Genomic DNA, 17,180 nt, shown 5'->3' on the forward strand with positions numbered 1-17,180 from the left:
CTGAACTAAGTACTAATAACGAAGAGGCAGACAATGAAGAAAATTTTCAAACTGTATCTCATGAGGTACGTGCAAGAATTACTCAGAACGCGGATGGGCCACTGTGCAACTCACTATCTTTAAAACAATTTTGGAAATTAAATATGCAGTGTACCCAAAACCCAGAAATATAGAACAAAGATTGAAGTGGTGGGACAGTTGTGCAAGATTATAATGTACACATGAGTGGCGTGGATAAAGCTGACATGCTGACATAGTTAGGTCCCCTTAGGAAACGGATAGAGAGTCAAAAAGTATTAAAACAGACTGATTTTTGCAATGGTTGGAATGACCCCTGTGAATTCCTATATTTCATACTGTGACTTAAAAGGGATATTTCGATTGATTGATTTCAAACCTGGGACTACACTTGGTCTACCCACACTTGGAAAGCAAATCTTCAGAAAACTGCGATCAAAATTCTCCTTTCTCCACTCCAGGGAGAACAAAGACAGCATTTTCGGTACCAAACGACATACGTTTCCAGAATACAGGATCTTACTGGCTAACTTCTCTCTATTCAAAAGGTAGATGCGAACTTTTCTCAACTACAAAGCTGTAATCAAGAACAAATTCGAATTGTTCGTATAGCAATGTTAATGAAAAAAAGAACTGTTTTTAAATGTATCACGGGAAGCAGTAATAGTAGCTGTATGGTTCTTTCCGGACTTCACATTCTCTTAATGTAGTTGACTTGTATAATCCTAAAGGGACTTACAAATTCTCTGAACATTTTACGTATTTTAATGTCTCTGTATCATGTTTTAAATAATTTGCTATTAATTCAACAAGCGGTCATAAAGCATTAAAGCAAGCATTTTGAACCCTGATTTTATATTTTTACAATCACAGTAAATAACGGTTAAGTTTGTCAGTCACATGTGAATGATAAGAAACAATAATTGTCATATACAGTGTTTCGGCCAAATTTTGACGATTTTCGGGGGCAACAATCTAGAATGGCGCTAACCGTAGTGAAAATGGTATTGTACCAGTACTGGAGAGTGCAGCTGGGAGCAGCGACTGACAGGGGTTAAATGCTTGTGAAATGAACTGTGAAATTTTTTATGTATTTTGCTCGTTATGACTGACCGAATATAGACCATTCTCCGACTATTGACTAATTAAATTAAAATTAATAATGATCTAATAATAATCAAATTGTGTTCAAATCGAAATAGGAACAAAGAAGGGGTACTGAAACTTCCTGGCAGATTAAAACTGTGCGGCGGACCGAGACTCGAACTCGGGACTTTGCCTTTCGCGGGCAAGTGCTCTACCAACTGAGCTACCCAAGCACGACTCACGGCCTGTCCTCACAGCTTTACTTCCGCCAGTACCTCGTCTCCTACCTTCCAAGCGGGCAAGTGCTCTACCAACTGAGCTACCCAAGCACGACTCACGCCCTGTCCTCACAGCTTTACTTCCGCCAGTACCTCGTCTCCTACCTTCCAAGCTGTGAGGACGGGGCGTGAGTCGTGCTTGGGTAGCTCAGGTGGTAGAGCACTTGCCCGCGAAAGGCAAAGGTCCCGAGTTCGAGTCTCAGTCCGGCACACAGTTTTAATCTGCCAGGAAGTTTCATATCAGCGCACACTCCGCTGCAGAGTGAAAATCTCATTCATTCAAAGAAAGGGTACTAGTCACATGATCACCTTCATGTTCTTACTTGCATCTTAGTTCTATCCCTAACTAAATAAATTCCACTTGCATGAGTTAAACTTGCGATCCATAATATTATCGAAATATGAACCAGAGTGGCATTGTAAGCTAACACATAATAATGGAATATGAGAGGAGAATCAAATGCTGAACAAACTAAAAGTAGAATTGTAGTGAAAAATTTATTAAAAGTGAAATTTATTTTCGTGAAAACAAAGTCCTTTCATCGAGTTTACACTCACGTTTGTACATTCTCTGTATGTATGTAAAACAACGAATGAAGATTCTCTTATTTAAAAATCTTTTGCTAGCGCTTCAGATACGAAGCAATAAGCTTTCAGCGTCTCTCACAGTGAAAAAATTCCGAACAGTTTTGTACTGGCTGCTGCAGACAGAACGCGCTACCCCCTGAAGTTCACCCGACGCCCTCCAACGGCGACAGTGGGCGCAGGCGCTCCGAAAGAGCCGAATGCCGGACCTCCCGGGATGGAGAGGTCGCCGCCGGTAGGGCCGAACGAAGGAGCCTCCAGGGTGTTCCCGAAGGCCGGGCCCGGAGCGCCTCCTCTGCCCGTGGCATCGAAGCCTCCAGCGCCGAACCCTCCGGCCGAGGCGTCGAACTGTTGCCCGCCGCCGCCGAAGGCGCCACCTGCGGTCTGTCCCGGCAGAGCTCCCACCCTGGGGGCAGCCAGGTTGCCGTCTGGACGGACCGAGCCAGATGCGAAAGCGTTACCGGGCGGCGCCAGAGCGAGTCCAGAGGCGGTGGGGGCGGGTGCGGGGGCGGGCCTCGGTGCCAGCGACCGCGGCTGCTGGCTGCCCACCACGCGCCCTCCGCCCCCGCCGCCGCCGCCCCCGGGCGCGGGTGCGGGTGGGAAAACTGGCTCGCCCTCGTAGATGACCTCGGCGTGGAAGCCCGACTCTTCGGTGGCGGAGTACTTGACTATCTGGTTGCGGCCGTCGGGCAGCTGCACGGCGTACTGGCCCTCGATGCCCTTGCCGTCGCTGTTCTCCTGCTGGCGGAAAGCGGCGCCGCTCTCCGCGTCGCTCACCGAGTACTGGAACTGGTACGGCTCCGGCTGCAACAGTGGCGTCGTCTTTTGAGGTTAAACAAGCACACTGCATCACTGTTCGAACATCATTTGGACGGCTCTTGTTTACTGGAAATGGGTGGATAAACGGGCAGGGGAAGAATACACGAATCACCACAGAGAGTTACGGTGTAGGACGCTAAAAGGAAAGAGGAACGATACAAATTTTGTATATTCACATACACCTTTACCTTTAACCCAAATAAATAGAGATTCATTTTGATTAATTTTTCTTTTGCTACGAGTATACAAGACGAGAGGCGATGTTCAGTCATAAGCGTATTTGCCAAAATCTTTACTACCAATTTCAAACATATGATAAGTACGACAGGCAATTACATCTCTATCATTAAAACTTTCAAGACCAGGTACACTCGAAACTCCGCTACCACCTCTTATCTTACTATGGCAACGGTGAACCATCCATTTCCACGTGAGAAAGTGTCGTTAATATCCAAACTAAAATTAAGAGAACATCCAAGAAATACACAAGGTCCATCGACGAGGGCGTGTGCTGCAACACTCTTCACTGGAATGCGATTTTTCTTGTCTCCTGATGTTGTTGTAAGTTCAATGTTTTCTATAGTTTTGTAGAATGTTGTGCGGGTACGACGATGCCTCCTGTAGGGCATGTTGGCGGCGTTCAATGCAGTTGCCTGTAGTTAGTTGGCAATTGCATCCTTGCCTGTAGCGTCAGCCACTAACCGGACAAGGGTACATCTAGAACCGGAGGCTCAAGGATGCAACAGTTTTGTTATGTAAACACTCTTATCGCTTGAAGTTGGCGGCGCGCCAGCGGGGACGCGCACACGATGTGAGTAAATGGCAAAGAAATAAATTGCATTAAAAGGGACGGATGAGGAAGAAAAGTCCAATTAACGAGAGGTTTACAATCTTTTGACTCAAAAAATCGATTTTTTAAACTGTATATATATATATATATATATATACATATATATATATATATATATATATATATATATATATATATATATATATACTCCTGGAAATGTTAAAAAGAACACATTGACACTGGTGTGTCAGACCCACCATACTTGCTCCGGACACTGCGAGAGGGCTGTACAAGCAATGATCACACGCACGGCACAGCGGACACACCAGGAACCGCGGTGTTGGCCGTCGAATGGCGCTAGCTGCGCAGCATTTGTGCACCGCCGCCGTCAGTGTCAGCCAGTTTGCCGTGGCATACGGAGCTCCATCGCAGTCTTTAACACTGGTAGCATGCCGCGACAGCGTGGACGTGAACCGTATGTGCAGTTGACGGACTTTGAGCGAGGGCGTATAGTGGGCATGCGGGAGGCCGGGTGGACGTACCGCCGAATTGCTCAACACGTGGGGCGTGAGGTCTCCACAGTACATCGATGTTGTCGCCAGTGGTCGGCGGAAGGTGCACGTGCCCGTCTACCTGGGACCGGACCGCAGCGACGCACGGATGCACGCCAAGACCGTAGGATCCTACGCAGTGCCGTAGGGGACCGCACCGCCACTTCCCAGCAAATTAGGGACACTGTTGCTCCTGGGGTATCGGTGAGGACCATTCGCAACCGTCTCCATGAAGCTGGGCTACAGTCCCGCACACCGTTAGGCCGTCTTCCGCTCACGCCCCAACATCGTGCAGCCCGCCTCCAGTGGTGTCGCGACAGGCGTGAATGGAGGGACGAATGGAGACGTGTCGTCTTCAGCGATGAGAGTCACTTCTGCCTTGGTGCCAATGATGGTCGTATGCGTGTTTGGCGCCGTGCAGGTGAGCGCCACAATCAGGACTGCATACGACCGAGGCACACAGGGCCAACACCCGGCATCATGGTGTGGGGAGCGATCTCCTACACTGGCCGTACACCACTGGTGATCGTCGAGGGGACACTGAATAGTGCACGGTACATCCAAACCGTCATCGAACCCATCGTTCTACCATTCCTAGACCGGCAAGGGAACTTGCTGTTCCAACAGGACAATGCACGTCCGCATGTATCCCGTGCCACCCAACGTGCTCTAGAAGGTGTAAGTCAACTACCCTGGCCAGCAAGATCTCCGGATCTGTCCCCCATTGAGCATGTTTGGGACTGGATGAAGCGTCGTCTCACGCGGTCTGCACGTCCAGCACGAACGCTGGTCCAACTGAGGCGCCAGGTGGAAATGGCATGGGAAGCCGTTCCACAGGACTACATCCAGCATCTCTACGATCGTCTCCATGGGAGAATAGCAGCCTGCATTGCTGCGAAAGGTGGATATACACTGTACTAGTGCCGACAATTGCCGACATTGTGCATGCTCTGTTGCCTGTGTCTATGTGCCTGTGGTTCTGTCAGTGTGATCATGTGATGTATCTGACCCCAGGAATGTGTCAATAAAGTTTCCCCTTCCTGGGACAATGAATTCACGGTGTTCTTATTTCAATTTCCAGGAGTGTATATCCACCCTGAAACGGTTTTTCCCAATACGGAACGGAAATGTTTGTTACTAGCGGTTGAACAAAAAACGCTCCTGCCTGAAATCGGCCTTTTTCAAACATAAGTTTCTTTCTGTAGGAGAACGAGTTAATGTAGCGGTGCTTGGGAAGAAGCACACAAAATTCAAATGAAAGTTGAACGCGTGTGTTTGGAAGTTAGCCCCCAGGCATTTGCATTCTGGTGCGAAGACAGTGGAGATTGCGACTTTCCTGGCAGTGAGCACCTTCAACGAAGGGTATTCAGCAATTCTGAAGACCATGACAATGATGGACGTCACCCTGGGATTCTATTCGACGCAGTTCGCCAAGCATTCGGACGACCACCGGATTCAAGCGGCCGAACACCGCTTGTCACCGGCCGTACGAGCTGCTCTGGAGCAGCGCAGGATGGCCCAGATCGAGCAGAACGCCCTCTATGGGGAAGAGGAAAGACTAGTTTATGGACCCGCAATAGCAGATTGAACGAAAGTTGCATAATGTTGCATTTATATGTAGTCAAAACTTCAAACGCCTTTTTCTCGAAATGACGTATTCTTATCGCGCGGTATGGTAACTTCAAATCTACAGAACCGATTGGCATGATTCTTTGTTTCCGACGAAGCTAACTAAATTGTCTAGGAGTTGTACCACTGTTATTCCGACCCATCAATTATAAATATTTTTACTTGGCCGACGAAGTCGAAAAATCGATGAAAAAACCCCTATTTTACTTCAAATGTCCGCCATTTTGTTTCCTATGGTCCAAGTAACTTAAGCGAAGTACAACTCCTAAAGAATCTTATACACTTCACTAAAGTCAACTTTGATTTCAGACGAGCCGACTAACCTGTGACATTCCGCGCGTGGTGGTCTACATCGAAATTTTGTTTCGTTCCGACGGCACTTCCGCCTTTGCTCTTCGACATTTCCGGTAAAAAAATTTCCAGTTTGTAAAGGAAATATCAAAACACATTTTGACCAAATTTGACATTGATATCTAAAGCCAAAGATAGTAAACACTTAAGTTTTATGAGGTCCTTTCGGGTGCGCAGACTTGTGTAAGGTCTTGCTTTGTCGTGCAGGAGTAGATCCTTTGCATTTTTGTGACGACGAATACATCGCAGGAGTTACAGCTGTGTGCGGCCGGCCGGCCCATGAAAGATCTGGCAGGTCTGCGCCACATTGTTACGATGATGACAGACGCCTCGCCCAACGACTCACCATGCTTTTGTTCACTCCAGGTCTCCGTTGACATTCTCCAAGCGCATATGAATATCTTCGATATTCTGGTTTTCCGCCGAAAGAAACTCAATAACAGATCTCTGCTTGGAGCGCACCTCCGTTACAGATGCCATATTGAAGGCTACGTAAAGTGCCGCCACCAATCGGAACTTCATGACAGTATAGTGGCTGATGCGGGAATATTTCAGAATGCCCCACGACAAATTTCACGTTCTTTTAACCGCAATTTGCCGAGAAAAAGAATGTATTTCATTACTTATCGAACGCCCTTCATAAAATAATCAAGGAAAAGAAACGAAAAAGAATTTGTTCTGCGCAGCCGGCCGGAGTGGCCGTGCGGTTCTAGGCGCTACAGTCTGGAGCCGAGCGACCGCTACGGTCGCAGGTTCGAATCCTGCCTCGGGCATGGATGTGTGTGATGTCCTTAGATTAGTTAGGTTTAATTAGTTCTAAGTTCTAGGCGACTGATGACCTCAGAAGTCGCATAGTGCTCAGAGCCATTTGAACCATTTGTTCTGCGTAAAAGTAGAACCAACTCTGCGCAGTACCAAGGGTGAAGATGAGGTCTGAGTATAAGACCAGCTGGAGTTATGCGGAAGCAGGAGTTATACCGTGTAATGAAGTTTGTATAGCCGTAAAAGACAATACGAGTAGACTGGAATTGGCTCTTTTTTCAAAGAAGGTTCAAAAAATGGTTCAAACAGTTCTAAGCACTATGGGACTTAATATCTGAGGTCATCAGTCCCCTCGACTTAGAACTATTTATACCTAACTAACATAAGGACATCACACACATCCATGCCCGAGGCAGCATTCGAACCTGCTACCGTAGCAGCCGCGTGGTTCTGGACTCAGCGCCTAGAACCGCTTGACCACAACGGCCGGCCCAAAAAAGGTAACAAGAGAGAATTTAAGAACTATAAAGACGTGATAAGATGTGCCACTGTGAAATGGGAGATAATTCTTGAGAAAAGATTAAGGGACAAAATTGAGATGAAAATGAAGAAACCACATTACGGCTTCAATCTGACGAGATCAACGACTGATTTTATATTTAAAGTAAGGCAGCTCTACAAGAAAACGTTATAAGTATGGGGTTTGACAATATGTGCTACAATAATGTATGGGAAACCCTGGAGAGCATATGCGTGTAAACATGCGCAGTTGACAGGGTGACGAAACTTGCTGATGAGGTTACAGAATAGATAAAGCAGAGGAAGCGGTTTAAAATATTGAAGTGTACTTCCATAAAATGTTGAAGTGTTCTTCCACTTTTTATGGCTTGCATGTTGACAAAATGGTTCAGATAATTGGAAGGATATTTATATGTTGATAGTGTAGCTTTTGATGATGACCGAGCGAGGTGGCGCAGTGGTTAGCACACTGGACTCGCATTCGGGAGGACGACGGTTCAATCCCGTCTCCGGCCATCCTGATTTAGGTTTTCCGTTATTTCCCTAAATCGCTTCAGGCAAATGCCGGGATGGTTCCTTTGAAAGGGCACGGCCGGTTTCCTTCCCCATCCTTCCCTCACCCGAGCTTGCGCTCCGTCTCTAATGACCTCGTTGTCGACGGGACGTTAAACACTAATCTCCTCCTCCTCCTTTTGATGATGAATTAATGAACTGGTAAAATAAGGAAAATGTTCAACAAGAATTAGTTGTATGGACTGACGTGGGTAGGTACATGGTATATAACATGTGGAATAGTGAGTTTGTGACTGTGACCAGGAAGAGAATGGCAGGAAAGAATTTAGAGGTCAACAGCTGCAAATATCTTGAAAGTGCAGTGGAAAAAGTTGGGAAAAAATGTATGAGGAAGTCAATGTGAGATGGAGACAAAAAGTAGCATTTCTTACAAGTCTCAGGACACTGGCGTGGAATAAAGATGTCCTAAGGAAGACCAACTGAGAAATGTATCGACCCTACTACATGAGGTTACACCTATCGCGACATATAGTTCCGAAACCTCGACGAAGCAGTACAGAGGTTTAAGCAAGATATAGGTTTCTGAAATGAAGTTTCACTGAAGCAGAGTGAGAGTACCAAAAATGTTCAGAATGAAAGTGAAGAGATCTGGGAAACATTAAAGTAGATATACCTACAGGAGCGAATATAATCGACAAGGGATAAATGGTACGGAAATAAAGGATGATGTTTGATTTCGAGGTTCCAGTGTAAAAGATCGAGGGATAGTTGGATGAAAGGAGTAAAGAAGGCATTCCGAGGAAAGGCGAGGGCAGTGACGGAGGATAAGGGGATAGAGGAAAATAAATAGGTAAATGTGTAAAACAGCCCCAACTAGCGTGTGGGAGCTGTTCTTGATGAAGATGGTTATGCTGATGATGATGACAACCATTTAGTAGGAAGAAAAGTCGCGAACTGCAGATTGCACTCGCAACAAATTTATAAAATATTCTGTAATACTATTCAGATTTGTGAAGTCTATCTACACTGACGGAAAAAACTCTCACCACCAAGAAATAATTAATACAAAGTAATGAAATTCGGGAATACATTTATCTAGGTAAAATATTTCAGTGATAGGCATTGCAAGATGTTAATGTAAGTTCGAGATAAGTCACTGCAAAAGTGAAATGCTGGTACTTATTAACTTGTGTAAGCGCGCGAATGTTTTGTGCAAGCATGAACACGTGCGTGCATTTTGATGTACATGTATCAGATGTCTGCATACAGGGCCACTTAAAGCTGGTTGTGAATGAGGCTGGAGCTATCATCCGATGATGTCCCATTATTTGCTTGATTGGAGACATATTTGTTGATCGAGCAGGCTAGCCAACATGTCGATACTCTGTAGGGCATGCTGGGTTACAACAGAGGTACGTGGACGAGCTAATGTCCTATTGGAAAATACCCCCTGGAAAGCTGCTCATAAATGACAGCACAATAGATCGAATCATTAGACTAACGTACAATTTTTTTTTTTTTTTTTTTGCATTCAGAGTGTGTGGATAACCACGATAGTGCTCATACTGTCATGCAAAATCCCATCCCGGACCATAACTCCAGGTGTAGGTCCAGAGTGTCCTAGCACGCAGACACGTTAGTTGCAGGCCCACAACTGGCTTCCTAACCAACACACGGCCATCACTGGCACCGAGGCAGAACCGGCTCTCCCAGAAAACGCATCAGACCTTCATCCTGCGCTCCAATGAGCTCTCGCTTGACACCACTGAAGTCGCAAATGACTGTGGCTCGGGGTCCGTGGAAAGCACGCTGCAGGGCGTCTGGCGGCTCGGGACTGTCATTGAAGCAACCGATTTGTAACAGTTCGTTGTGTCACTATGGTGGCAAGTCAGATTGCTGCTGCAGATGCAGTACGACGTCTCAGGGCCATGATGGTCTTCCCTCTCGGTAATGCCATTTTACCGTCCGGACCCCGATCTTCTTGCGACCGTTCATTCTTGTGACCACGGTTGCCAGCAGTCATGTACAGTGACTACATTCCTGCCAAGTCTTTCTGCAGTAACGCAGAAGGAACATCCAGCTTCTCGTAGCCTTATTACACGATCTCGTTCAAATTCAGTAAAGTTTGGATAACGGCTTCATTGTCGGCTTAAAGGCATTCTTGACTAATATCAACTCACCATATCCAATCTCATACGTAACTAACGCTTGTTACTATTATAAAGTGTAGTTAAGGCAAACCTGATATGCAATCTCATATTGGCGCTACTAGCGTCACTCTTATGCGACATCCGTGATGGAATAGACATCATCTTTCAGATGCAGTAACACTTCTGTTTATGTCGCACAACTCCTCAGTGTTGCGATTTTTTTCTGTCAGTTTATAGAAGATCAAAAAGGTAGGAAAAAATAAAAAAGGAGCAAATAAGAGAATACCGTCATTACACTAACATTTATTCAAAAAATGGTTCAAATGGCTCTGAGCACTATGGGACTTAACTTCTGAGGTCATCAGACCCCTAGAACTTAGAACTCCTTAAACTTAAGTAACCTAAGGACATCACACACACCCATGCCCGAGGCAGGATTCGAACCTGCGACAGTAGCGGTTGCGTGGTTCCGGACTGTACCGCCTAGAACCGCTCGGCCACCTCGGCCGGCTTCCTGTGAGGCTTTTGAAGTGGTCCACATCTATACTTTAAACTTGTACGAAGCGGTTTGAACGCTGCACTACACTGCAGCAGGTTTTCAACCTGGATGAAATGGGCTTGTTTGGAAACGGATACCTAATCGCACATTCATTTCTAAATGGTTCAAATGGCTCTCAGCACTATGGGACTCAACATCTGAGGTCATCAGTCCCCTAGACTTGGAACTACTTAAACCTAACTAACCTAAAGACATCACACACATCCATGCCCGAGGCAAGATTCGTACCTGCGACCGTAGCGGTCGCGCGGTTCCAGACTGTAGCGCCTAGAATCGCTCAGCCACTTCGGCCGGCTAACATTTATTTATTTTATTTTATCATTGCTGTACGCCTATTAATGTTTCAATACGGCGGCGTACCAGCGAAACCAGCAGCCGCTCCTAACAATACGAGTCATTTTTATACTATCAATGCTGGCTGCACTGTTCGCGTGCCACAGCGGATCGAGGAGGATTGAGGCTGCGACGTAATTTGGCTCGCTCTGCTCTAATGGTAGAATTTCATATTGTATATTAGCGAAACTATTCAGGTATAGTATTGCATACAGTATTTTTATTTGTTGTTGAAAATAATTTAGATCTTTTAATAAATCGACTTCACCAAGATAGTTTTGCGTTCGCCGTTTCAGGTAGCAAACTTTGACAGCCACAACAAAGGTCCTAGAGCTTCAGTTAATATCGATGGACACAAAAATTTTGCTATAAGATTTACGCTAACCGCAATTATTAGAACATGTAAGTAAATCAGTTAGGTGATTGGGAGCGCCACTTGCTGTGTAATGTATTGTTTTGTTCATTATATGCATTTCCAGTTTAGTACATTAGTCACCATATTAGGTATCCTCCAGGGGCACGTTGCTCAACCTCCTCACAGTAGCAGCTGTTAGGTTGCATAGCTTATGAGGACACCAAACACAACCAGAAGACACCGCCCGCAAACTTCGAAATCACCCTGGATAGGGGTCTCCACTTTAAATATGACCAGTTTTTTGTTGTGCATAGTTTATTGAGCGCGGTCGATATTTTTTTCTACTTGTCATGGATTAGACTTTTACTAAGCACATTTGAAGTTTCTCAATTGTTGTTAGCTTTTTTTATGTCGGTCTGAGTTTGAGTAATATATAATAACACAAAGTATGCTGAACTAGACATGTAGTACGGCTAGGCATTGATATATAAGATGAATTTTTTTTGCATTTACATTATATTAAAACTGTTGATTCTCTTTATTGTTTGGATTAAAATCGAAGAACTAAAACATAAAGATAAGAATAGAACTGTATTTAAAATGCGTTGTAGAAACGGCGATGTCATTTTAGAAAAGAGCATTGAACTTGTACTAAAACGCTGGAGGACCTCGATGGGGGGGGGGGGGGGGGGGGGGGGGAAGTTTTGAAGAGGAAAAAATGTGCTCTGTATAGTTGAAGGTTGTGATAAATATCAGGTCCACTACCATGGAAATGGATAGTTGGTAGAAAGTGGGAAAAAGCCTTGTGGGTAAGCACGACCACAGTGTAACCAGTTGTTGCTGTTTTTGGGGTAGGAGACCAAACAGCGAGGTCATCGGTCTCATCGGATTAGGGAAGGACGGAGAAGGAAGTCGGCCGTGCCCTTTCAAAGGAACCGTCCCGGCATTAGCCTGGGAAAATTTAGGGAAATCACGGAAAACCTAAATCAGGACGGCCGGACGCGGGACTGAACCGTCGTCCTCCCGAATGCGAGTCCAGTGTGCTAACCACTGCGCCACCTCGCTCGCTCGTAGTGTAACCAGGAGGACGGGTGGGGAAGATATAGAAGGAAGACGGAGAGGGAACATTAATTCGAAATCGAACAGGTGAGGAGAAGTTATAGATGATAGGATGATTAAGTATAGAGGCTAATTTCATTGTCTGGAAGAGAGAGCCGTTGAAGTTGCGCTGGGACAGGATATAAAGTGCGTGTAACTGTAAGAACAGTGAGATGTGCTGTTATAGGAGCAGCAACATACCAGGATCAGTGATCAGAGTGGAAACAATGGGGTTAATGGAATCTAGGTTGCGGATAGTGTAGGGCATACGAAAGTTAATGAAAAGGGATGTCAATTTTATGAGACAGTAGAGGATCCATGTGGGGGGAAGGTAAATGGATGTGGAAAGCATGATGGAGTGCAGGGTCTTTGACAGAGATGAAAGAATTTGGAGGAGTGGATTTTCAGGCAACATTGGTGTGCGAGAGGATGGAACAGAAGGAGATTTTGCGGTTGTTGACTACAGTGGAGCGCGATGGTCCTAATTTTCGGCCAGTCAGTAGTTTTATTCCAACGTAGACATTCTGTTGGGTGGTTAGGAGGCGAATTTTCGCTCTTAGTTGTCGCTTGAGGCTTGGTCCAACATATTTTAGTGTATTAGTTAACTGGATAGAAGGTAGTAAATTCAGAGGTAAAAATCATTAATGAAGAAGCTAAAGGTGGTTCGTTCTACAGTTATTGCCCATATTAGAGGAATTTGTCTTCAGGAGCCACTAATTATATCAGGAGGTTCAAATGGCTCTGAGCACTATGGGACTTGACATCTGAGGTCATCAGTCCCCTAGAACTTAGAACTACTTAAACCTAACTAACCTATGGACACCACACATATCCATGCCCGAGGCAGGATTCGAACCTGCGACCGTAGCGGTCGCACGGTTCCAGAGTGAAGCGCCTAGAACCGCTCGGCCACACCGGCCGGCACATCAGGAGCAAACCTGATTGAGATGGAGGGATCGTTGTGATTTCTGGAGTGTTGGATAGAAGGCTAGGAATGCAGGAGCATCGGCATACTGAAGGAGATAGATTGGAAGGATGCTTTTGGCAGATCATCAGTGTAGAGGATATAAAGTAGAGAAGACAGGAATGAGCCTCTGGACACACCTGCAGGATAGAAAGTGCGGGAATTGGTATTACTCGTATTAACTATAAGATGGAGGGTCAGATGGAAAGGAACCAATTAAGCAGACATAGTTAATCTGGAACACGTATGTCTGGAGTTTGAAGAGGAGATTGGAATGTTATTCACAATCATAATCTATATCGAGGGCGAGAGATGCGAAAATTCTAAATACCGAGGTGGGACTAATGGGTAGATATGAGGTATAATGCTCCAGAATGTCTGTCAGTAATGCAGTTGCGACTTGCAGCAGTGTTGTGTGTTTTGCCTAGCACTTGTTTTATATCACATACTGTAACGGATGTGATCAGTTCTCTCTGTGGTACGCCGTCCAAATAACAGAAATTGGGAGAAAGTGGTGTGACAATGATGTCCATACGTTCATAGACTGTGGGGATTAGGGTTTAATCGAGATTAGGGTTTAATCGAGATTAGGGTGATTAGGAACTGTGAAGATGTCGGAGAGACAGGATGTCAGGTGGTTAGCTTTGCCTAGGGAGTCAGTTAGAAAGCTTTGCAGTAACTGGAGAAGCTAATGTAGAGAGTATCAAGCCTGGAGCTCGTTTGCTCCCACTCCCAGGCTATTTTGTCATTGAGCAAGTTTCTGATGTGTCTCAATGACTGCCGGTGGTGTCAGAATGTATACCGGTTCTGAGTCTGCAGGAACGAAAGGCATAAGCGACGGAACTCAGTACAAACAGTTGAATGTGTGGAGGGAAGGGTGGGTGATTGAGATACACTGGTTTACTAGTGATGTGGGTGGATATGACGTTTAACATGGTCTGCTGCTGGAAGAAGGTGACATGAGGTATACCATGACGGTTTTGAAAGGTCTGTGGCTTATTCCTGTTATGGGTGTCTGGATTTCCAGTAGACATTGCAGCTGGATTACGAAGACTCTTGGATAAATTTTGAGCGAATATTGGGATGGGGTACAAGGATGTGAATAAGATGTGTACGTGGTCATTTATTATTGGATCCAGGACGCACGTGGTGAGCCGGCCGGGGTGGACGAGCGGTTCTAGGCGCTACGGTCGCAGGTTCGAATCCTGCCTCGGGCAGGGGTGTGTGTGATGTCCTTAGGTTAGTTAGGTTTAAGTAGTTCTAAGTTCTAGGGTACTGACGACCTCAGAAGTTAAGTCCCATAGTGCTCAGAGCCATTTGAACCATTTTGCACTCACGTGGTGATACGTATATGGCGGTTGAGAGATACTAGAATAAAGTCTGGGACGGCTGTGTTGTGGGACGGGAACTACGACACCTTGGAGGTTGGGAATAAACTGATGCCACGCAGGAGTTCTACCAGAAATTGGCTAGGAATGGTCAGAAGCAGTATTAGAAGTGGAAAAGTTACGGTCTGTGTGGTGAGGACGTCATAGAGGATGTCGGTGTGAGGACGGATTTGGCACTGGTACTGTGGAGGTTTTTCAGGAGAGGATTTGAATAAGGTATTCATTGGGAAAGTCATAAAATGCCTGTGGTCGAACAGAAGTGTTCTCTTGGTGCCCCACTGCAACTCGGCCTTCGGCCAGGTGAATGGGTCGTTTACACTATGTTATAGTGAAACGTTCGGATGGACGAGCGGTCTAAGGCGCTGGAATCATGGACTGTGCGGCAGGTCCCGGCGGAGCTTCGAGTCCTCCCTCGGGTATGGGTGTGTGTGTTTGTCCTTAGGATGATTTAGGTTAAGTAGTGTGTAAGCTTAGGGACTGATGACCTTAGCAGTTAAGTCCCATAAGATTTCACACACATTTGAACATTTTTTTGGTTCGGATGGAGTGCTAGAGTTGGGGGAGGTTCTTGTTTAAAATAAAGGTATGGACATTGTATTGCGACATGGTTTGCGTAAATAACAGTTTATTTGTTGTGTGTGATGGGATGTTGCGGAAGAGGATACCGTATTGCTGTCGTGCCATTGTAAGCTTTTGGAAGTGGTTTATGTGAGTGAGAGCTAGAGAGGGTTTACCCTGGGGTATCGATGCGGTTGAAGACGAAGTGGACTGGACTAAGAGGGTAGGTGGCCTGGGTGTTTGGATGGACACAGAGCAGGCAGCGAAGGAGAATTTCTCGAGGGTGTGTGGTCACTGGACTGCGTGAATGTTTTGATGTACGATCGCCATGAACTTTATAACGTTTATAGCAGTGAGAGGTGGACGGAGATGATTGGATGAATAGGGTTATCGATGGAATGGATTGGCACTGTCAGTTTTTTAACAATCTCCTGTCTCTTTTAATCGCAAAAAAATGGAGGTATGGAATAAGAACTGCTGATGAAGTTCAGTTACATAATATGTTGCACACAATCACACATTTAACTGTGCATGGTACTCACTCTCAGTTGGGCAATTTTTTATTGAAGCTCCATGCCTGCACCGGCTGCTGTGACAGAGTGGTTCTAGGCGCTTCAGTCCGGAACCGCGCTGATGCTACGGTCACAGGTTCGAATCCTGCCTCGGGCATGGATGTGTGTGATGTCCTTAGGTTAGTTAGGTTTACGTAGCTCTACGTCTAGGGGACTGATGACCTCAGATGTTAAGTCCCATAGTGCTCAGAGCCGTTTTAACCATAATGTCCCTATTTCAAACAGATAACAGGTTTCAGAAACAGACACACAATACACTTAGAATTGTAAACGTATTACGGTTTCCGCGCTGGAACAGTGGCACTGCTTTCCGGTGGAACGACTTTTGCACTCAGGAGGCGACCGTTTTTAAGATACCAAAGGAGAAAATACACAGACGGAAAAAAAATCGCAGAGCAATGAAATTTCGGGAGTACATTTTTCTAGGTAACAAAAAAGTCATCAGTATTGCAAGACACGTGTTAATGTAAGGAATTGGAAATTTGAAATGGTGGTACATTAACAACTGGAGTAAATGCCAGAATGTTGAACGCAACCATGCAAACGTGCATGTAGTGTGTTGCACCGGATGTCATTCTGTGGGATGAAGTTACATGCCAGTTGCACTTGGTTGGCCAATACAGGGACGGTTAACGCTGGCTGCGTATGACGCTGGAGTTTTCGTCTGATGGTGTCCCATATGTGATCGATTAGAGACAGACGTAGTTGATCGTGCAGGCCAAGGCAACATGTCGACACTCTGTAGAGCTCGCTGGGTTACAATAGCAGCATTTGGGCGAGCATTGCTCCTTGCAAAACACACCCTGAAATGCTGTTGCTTAATGGCAGCACAACGGGACGAAACACCAGATTGAGGTACAGATTTTCAGTCAGGGTACGTGGGATAGCCATACGAGTACTCTTGATGTCATACGATATCACACCTGGAACCATAACTCCAGGTATAGGTCCAGAATGTCTAGCACCCAGACAGGTTGGCTGTAGGCCCTTGAGTGGCCTCTTTCTAACCAACACGTGGCCATCATTGGCGCCGAGGAAGAACCAGATTTCATCAGGAAACACAACAGACCTGCAACGTGGAATGGTGGCGACTTTTTTCCATCACAACAGACCTGCAATGTGGAATGATGGCGACTTTTTTCCGTCACAACAGACCTGCGATGTGGAATGGTGGTGACTTTTTTCCATCACAACAGACCACCCTGCCCTCCAATGAGCTCTCGCTTGACACCACTGAATTCGCAAATGGCGGTGGTTTGGGGTCAATTGAATGCAAGCTGCAGGGCGTCTGGCTCGGGGCTG

At 45.8% G+C, this 17,180-nt stretch overlaps 1 protein-coding gene across 1 annotated transcript in view; it reads right to left on the reverse strand.

Annotated features, from left to right (window-relative positions):
- Window positions 1–1,861: 1,861 nt before the first annotated feature.
- Window positions 1,862–17,180, reverse strand: part of LOC124798429 (cuticle protein 19.8-like) — a 33,771-nt gene continuing 18,452 nt past the window's right edge. Inside the window, exon 3 of the mRNA XM_047261837.1 lies at window positions 1,862–2,771. Within this exon, the coding sequence (XP_047117793.1) occupies window positions 2,100–2,771 (672 nt within the window). The 3' untranslated portion in view covers window positions 1,862–2,099. The remainder of the gene's footprint in view (window positions 2,772–17,180) is intronic.

The sequence above is a fragment of the Schistocerca piceifrons genome, chromosome 5 (genome assembly GCF_021461385.2).
Source record: "Schistocerca piceifrons isolate TAMUIC-IGC-003096 chromosome 5, iqSchPice1.1, whole genome shotgun sequence".
In the NCBI taxonomy this organism is placed as follows: Eukaryota; Metazoa; Arthropoda; class Insecta; order Orthoptera; family Acrididae; genus Schistocerca; species Schistocerca piceifrons.